The sequence below is a fragment of the Frankliniella occidentalis genome, unplaced genomic scaffold, assembly GCF_000697945.3.
Source record: "Frankliniella occidentalis isolate FOCC.00 unplaced genomic scaffold, Focc_3.1 Scaffold143, whole genome shotgun sequence".
NCBI classification, from domain to species: domain Eukaryota; kingdom Metazoa; phylum Arthropoda; class Insecta; order Thysanoptera; family Thripidae; genus Frankliniella; species Frankliniella occidentalis.
This window is the reverse complement of record NW_026267270.1, coordinates 78,013-84,971: the sequence shown is the minus strand read 5'-3', so window position 1 is coordinate 84,971 and position 6,959 is coordinate 78,013. Positions and strand designations below refer to the sequence as shown.

Below are 6,959 nucleotides of genomic sequence, written 5' to 3'. Positions count from 1 at the left end.
CCATCTCCCCTCATTACTAGTATCCATATTGTGTTAGGGGGCGCCGGGGCCAGCAGACCACCCTGCGGACAAACAAACAAGGTTTGGAAAAAAACAACATAAACTGAGAAGAGCATGTACATAGATTATATGATCATGACCTGGTAATGCATCGCTCGCGCGTAAGAGGAGGGGCTGGTGCCGTGCTGTCGCGCTGTCTTCACTTTTCGAAGCCGTCAAAGAAGTGGAGGGGAAGAGGAAAGTAAAGGAAGGAAGGGTGGGCGCGGTCACAAGTGTCGCGCGGGGCGCGTGTGAGTGGGCGCCGGTGAGCGCCGCCCCAGCTCCGGCCAGCAGAAGCCCGGCTGCTTCATTAACTTGGCTCTAAATGTTAATGGACTTCTGGTGGCGCGGGCGCTCGGGCCGGGCGCCCGGCGCGGTGGGCCGAGCAGCCCGAATCACGGCACGGCGGGTGTTTTTGCTCCGAGCCGAGTCTGCAGCGCGGGCGCGGGAGCTTCAAACCGGGCAAGAACGAGGTCGTGCTGTGGGACCGCCTGCTACTCTCTACTACCGGCTGCTATGTCGGCTGCCGCCCCCTACACCCTTCTCTATTACGTTTCTTCGCCGCCAAGTCCAGTACCACCTTCTTAATTCTAAACTGTATGCCAAATTACAGCAGGCCAAAATTACGCAGTGTTTGAAAATAATGCCAAAGCATTATTTCAAGCAAAAATGGCAACCGACTTCACAGTGCTGAAGCGTAGGAGTAGGAGGCGAAGCCCACAATCCCCTCAGCCAGCCCACCATACTACTCCTGCTACCTCCCGAGCCGCTCAGCTCCTCCCTCATTCTTGTCACGTGACGCACGGTCGCACTATACATATATAGAGTTTTATAAAGCCCCGTACTATGTTTTGGTTTCACTGCACTGCATTCGGGCGTGTGGTTCGTTCCTACTCGTAGATTGAGTGAGCGTGTGTATGTGTGTAGGATCTGATCAGTTTTTGGCTCTGTTCTAAGCCCTCCCATTACTATCACCGCCTATCACTACGTGCGCACTAGGTTTGACCTCCCCTCCCTATCTGCGCCCTTCCCATTACAGCGCCCCTATCGCGTTCTGGGCGTCCTTCCTCCGTCCCTGGAGACAACCATACCTCACGGGGATTGCGGCCGGGACCATCCACCACGTCCCACAAGGCAGAGAGAAAATTTAAGCTGCGCGGTTTCCATTCCAGCAAGGTTTTTTCTGTCTACCATTTCGGGGTGTGCGGGCTTACCCTTTTACTGAATGCGATCGATGTTCCTCTGAATGCATGCACTTGCGGTGCAGCCGGCCCCTTTCTTGGTGCTGGCGCGAGTGTGTGAGGCAAGGTTGGACGAGCGGGTGATGGCGGAGGCTTTTAGTGGAGCGGGGGCCGTGAGTGGCACTGTAGTATGCCGGGGACGATGAGAGTGTCGCATTTTCCTCCTTTATTTTTCTTTATTATTATTGAGCACGAAATAAAAAAAAAGTTGCTCTGGTTTTTTGTTTGTTTGTTTCTGGTCGCATTGTCAAAAGCTGGTCGAATTGCAGCCTTTCCTCTCCTGCCACAGGGGCTGCGCCGGCTGCGCGCGCCGGGCTGAGCCGAGTCCTGGCCGCCTCCGCTATGCGGCTGGGCGCGCTCTGCCGCCTGGCCCTGCTGATCGCCGCCGCACTGACCTCGGCGAGCGGCCTGCCGGATGTCATCAGGATCGGTGAGTGTTGCTCATCACACTCAACTACAAAGTAGCGAGGAACATCGCGATGCGATTTATTCCTACCGTTCTTGAATACAGGGTGGGTGATCCGCGCTGTAGTTTTTTTTCTGCTTATACTGTGCCGGATTCATGCGTGCGGTGCGGGCGGGCTTGCCTATCGTCGTTCGCCATGGCGCCTTACGGCCCCCTGCGAGTATGCAACCCGTCCGCACGCATGAATGCGGTACAGTATAAGCAGAAAAAAAAAAACACGGCGAGGATCACCCACCTTGTATGGGTAACAGTTCTTTACACTGCTGTTGCGAATGAACGAATAGGCATTTTTTCTATTCCAGAAAATTACCAATTTGCCCATCCCTCAAGGGCGTACAATAGATCTTTCCCCGCATACTCCTAACCTGAATCAAATTGTGGATATTTTGTCGCACATACACCAGTTTGAATTAATTTGACCGTCCACTCAGAAAATGTGGTCTTTGAATCAGCGGAATAAGTCCTTTGGCCATGTTCAAAGGAATTTGCAGCTTTCTGTAAAAGAGAAGAATATTACAACGAAAGAAAGTCAGTCCTTAGAACACGGAAAAAACTAGTTAGCCAAAATAGCTAATGTATTCACCAAAATGGCCTTAGATCACATTATTAGTTTGCTAATTCTTTTTTTGGTTCATTAGCTCATAATTATCTAGGTGAGCTAATATTCTAATCTAAGGCCGTATTAGCAAATTCATTAGCTAATTGAGCTAATTCTTTTTTTCTGTGAACAAAGAAAAATCCCCAACGTTGCACGTTGCAGCCAGTACAAATCCCTTAAATTTCACAATTTCATTCGACTTGGTTCAAAGGAATCCCGTCGATTCAAAGAACACATTTGGCCTGCAAGTGGCCTTGCAAATCATGGGGTGCGAATTCGCGCACTTGGAGAATCTCTAGCATGGATAAAGGTTCGCGTTCATTTCTAGGAGTATACCTAGTTTGCCGGGTAACGTTTTGAACCGACTGTATGTTATTACGAGTAACTCATAATTCCAACTCATTTTGGTATATGTAGTCTCCGTGCTTCGCTGCCTGCGGCCCAGCGGCCTTGGTGTGCAAGCTCGTGGCTCCGCAGCCTAGCTGGCAAGCACGCTCAGCTGGTCATGAAGGCCCGAGCTGACTCATGTCGGATCGCCGCATGCCGCATTGCTGCTGACAGCAGGGCGCACTGCGCACCCCTACCAAAGAAAATTATCGTGATCTTTTCCATTTTTAAAACCTACGCCCTTTTGGCTAAAACGCGACCGCATATATCATAGCTCACTTTCCTGCTCCTCAGCACTAGAGTTGACCGCAGTTCAAGGCAGTTCTTCGACCGCATATCTGTTTTTGGTAAGAGCAACATTGTTGTGAACAGGTGGACTGTTCCACCCGGCGGACGACACGCAGGAGGTGGCCTTCCGCTACGCCGTGGAGAGGATCAACGCTGATCGTACGTTGCTGCCTCGTGCCCGGCTCTCGGGGCAGATCGAGAAGATCTCCCCGCAGGACTCGTTCCGCGCTTCCAAAAGCGGTGAGTAGTTCGTGCACCAGCAGTCACGTGATGCGGTGATCGAAGGGACTCAATTGTACAAGATTGTGAAGTGCACCCTAGCTAGAAATAGTTCATCAAAGAGATGTGAAATACCATCATCTCTGGATTTAATATCACAGTGAAAAACAACGTCGTAGATTTACAATACGTTTTGTAATTTATGATTGCAAAAGAGTTGTTAATTTTTGACCACTAGCTTTTGTTTGTCAATGAACTCCACGAAACAGTGCTCGTAATTTTACCAAACCCCTCATGAAAGTTTTTTTTTGTAAAACCTACAGCTATTTTGCTCAGTAAATACATCAAACTTCCTGCCTTAAACTCTGCCCCTTGCCCTTGCGTCAACGGCCGTAAATGATCCATGTACAAGCATTGTTTGGTTTGAGAAATATTTCGGGCGGTGTTGCAGGCAGACCAGACAGCGAAGACTTGTGACAGACGGCGCCTTTCTATCTCTCTCCTTTCCCTTTGCGCCCCGCGCTCCAGTTATGGATAAGTTTTTGCAACTCTGGTGGAAGTTTCCCGTCGAGACCGTGCGGTCCGGTCCGCTGCTCATGGGGCCCGGACCTGGCCAGGTGCTGGAGTGAAGCCGCAACACATTTGCCCCCGCCCCACGTCAACGGCAGCGCTCTGCTCAGGGAGCTCGTCTACCGCGGGAGTCCCCTGTCTTTTTCACGCGGTATAAGAGAAGATTTTAACTTCCATAGTTTTTCTCCTCAGGAGTTGGGCTTCGTTATGTAAAATAAAAACACAAATATTTCGAAAGTTATATACTTACGATGGAAAGAATGAGAAATTGGCATTAGAGAGATGAGCACGTCGGAACAAACACTCGTCTCCAGCGAGCCAGTTTGGGCTCATGCGAGGCTCCTGCTTTGAGGTGGTTCGCAATTTTTCGCATCTTACAGCCAGTACCACAATGAGCTCAAAATCTCTATTTTAACCGATAATTTCCGCAGTACTCGTGCCCTGTAATTGGATGTCGTGTTATCCAGAAGGGCACATTTCGAAAGGCGTTCAGGCGTTCATGTTTCCTTCAGGGTTGCCCCGTGGCGACTTTGTCACATACCTTTGTTCTCGCAGTGCCCTTGAGGTGCCCTCTCTACGTGATCCTGTCCGACCCCCAGGGCCAGGCCACCAGGACGGGGCTCTCCCTCCGGGCCTCGAGGTCACGGTGTAACTTGATTAGTCGGACAAAAGGACAAAGGGGGCTCTCTTTCGCTTCTTCTTGGGTTATAACTTCATTCCAGCACTGTTTCATCTTCTTCTAATGAAATATATTTTCTTTACAGCAATACTTTCTTTTTCTTTCGCCGAGGCGGTTCTTCCTTGATACTTGAGTCGACTTCGTGCTGATTTCTAAAGTGACTCTTAACTTTGCTGCTCCCCAGTGTGCCACCTGCTGCAGTCTGGCGTCGCCGCCATCTTCGGGCCACAGTCGGGGCAGACAGCCAGCCATGTGCAGTCCATCTGTGACACGATGGAGGTGCCGCACTTGGAGACGCGATGGGACTTCCGCATCCGGCGGGAGTCATGCCTGGTCAACCTGTACCCGCACCCCAGCGCTCTGTCCAAGGTAACGGATGGGGCGGATTAAGGCGGCCGAACTGCCAGCCGACCATTAGGGCCGGCGGCACCGCGAAATGGATTATGTGTCTGCCAAAAAACTTCCTACCAAACAAAAGAAAAAACTGCAAAGCACGAAATTGCCCCGGGAATACCGAAGTTATTTCTTTTTAACGAGGAAAGTAAAGTAGGATGTTCTTCTCTTAGGCGTACGTGGACATTGTCCGCGCATGGGGCTGGCGGACCTTCACCATCATCTATGAGAACAACGAGGGCCTGGTGCGCATCCAAGACCTGCTCAAGGCGCACGGGCCGTCCGAGTTCCCCATCGCCGTGCGGCAGCTCGGCGACGGCAACGACTACCGGTGAGCCCGGCGCCAGAACAGACAGAAAGAAGAAACACTTGTCAGCAAATATTACAATCCCGGATGTCCCCCGTCTGGACATAATAAAGTTCGCGTCAGTAGAAATAATAAGAATAATACTATGCTCATATATTTTCAAATCTTGGGCGAAAAGTATGGTCTGGGCTAGGGGCGGTGGCAGGGAGGGCACCTGTGCCCGTGCAAGGGCGGCCGAGACTCGCAACCGGTACAAAGTCGGACTGTCCGGGGCGCTATGGAAGGCAGTGCTGGGAGGGTGCGCGCTGAGCACCGCCTCGGCTGTCCGCCGGGTCCGGCCCGGAAATGCCGCGGCGGAAGCCGGAAGAGTGCCGTAAAGTGCTGCAACCTCGTGGCCCGTGCTTACCCGCCAAGCGTGAGACAAGTCCGAGACAAGCCGTAGACTAAGGCGGAGACTGGGTGGAGATGGAGACTATGGGCGGAGACTGGGCGCAAGCAGGAGGGCCCCATGGGTGCGTGCGCGAGACAACTGGCCGAGCAATGACCGGGGCGGGGCTGAGAGCAGCGGCGTCCTCCAGGTGGATGAGGCCGGGTCCTAAATCTTGCACGGCGGCGGACCTCGTTTGCTGCTGCCCGCAGCAGTGCTGTTGGTGGAGTGGAAAAGAGGGGGGTGGAGGGTTAGTGCTGCCGCCCACAAAACCCAAAGGGGAGGGAGAGGAGGGGGCTGTTGCTCCCCCAGGCGCTGTTAGACAACCGGACAAACAAACCGATTTGGGCCAGCGTGGGTCGGGCAGGCGCCGCCGGACGGCAGCATCACGCCGCTGGTGCCTCCGATCGACCGGAGGAGATGCCCTGCCAGCGCTGACCTGTGACCCGCGTTCGGGAAGGGACAGTGTTGGCGCCAACAAGTGTCCCTGGTCAGTCCGTGTGGGTATTACAACTGTTCTCACCGGCGCTGATGACTGCTGCCCCGATCGCCCCCCCCCCCCTTCCCCTCCTTTTCCAGCTTCACTCTCTTTACTCATGGACACTGCCAACAAATGTCCGTCGTCGTCAATAGGATGGGTTTCGTCGCCCCACCCCGCCGTTGGCTCGCTTCCAAATGGCCACGAGACCGAGCGTGGCCGAGCGTGGCCGGTATCGATTTGCCGAGTCCCGGCCGTGCATTGCGGGAGGCATGCTCCGGCATGCCTCAGCGGGACACTCGATGTCATTGCACTGGGACTGAGGGCAGACGGCCTGATGCACATCGGCGGGGCGCCGAATAGCAGCCTGCGGGCTGTCCGAGAAAGGGTGACACATGAGTTGGAAATCTGATTGATAATTTCGTCCGACATCCGTGAGACTGAGAAGAATCAAGCTCTCCATTCCATGGCGTCAAAAAGTCGTAGGGTACAGACATCACTACAGAAATGGGGGAACTCTACACTGTGACCATTTACTTCTGGTCGAAGTAAATGTACTTCTCGCCAAAAATACTGTAAATACACAAAGATATTCTTCATTGTGAGAGGCAATGTCGGATGATAAGGGTCCATCATACTGCTGCTGAACTCGGATCTGCAACCAATTCCATCCAGCCCTACACCGCCGGAAGACTGCTTGCTGTGTCGTACACGTACACACAAATAATATTCATCTGCTCTCAGCTTCCAGTACCACTTTGCCTTTATGGGCCCAACAGCCTTGGCCCGGGCCAGGCGCAACCCACCTTTGCACAATCCGATGTAATAAAAATGCTGTCGCCGACCTGTCCTCACTGAGGCCGGGGC

General features: G+C 52.9%; 1 protein-coding gene across 9 annotated transcripts in view; it reads left to right on the top strand.

Annotated features, from left to right (window-relative positions):
• LOC127748672 (glutamate receptor ionotropic, kainate 2) overlaps positions 1-6,959 on the top strand; it is a 28,067-nt gene that overhangs the window by 8,699 nt on the left and 12,409 nt on the right. For all 9 annotated transcript variants that reach the window (XR_008011536.1, XR_008011538.1, XR_008011537.1 and 6 more), the window contains exons 2-5: positions 1,570-1,710; positions 3,104-3,259; positions 4,672-4,856; positions 5,054-5,211. Coding sequence is in view for 5 of the 9 variants with exons in the window: in XM_052270923.1 (XP_052126883.1) it covers positions 1,623-1,710; positions 3,104-3,259; positions 4,672-4,856; positions 5,054-5,211 (587 nt within the window). In the remaining 4 variants the exon portion in view is untranslated. The remainder of the gene's footprint in view (positions 1-1,569; positions 1,711-3,103; positions 3,260-4,671; positions 4,857-5,053; positions 5,212-6,959) is intronic.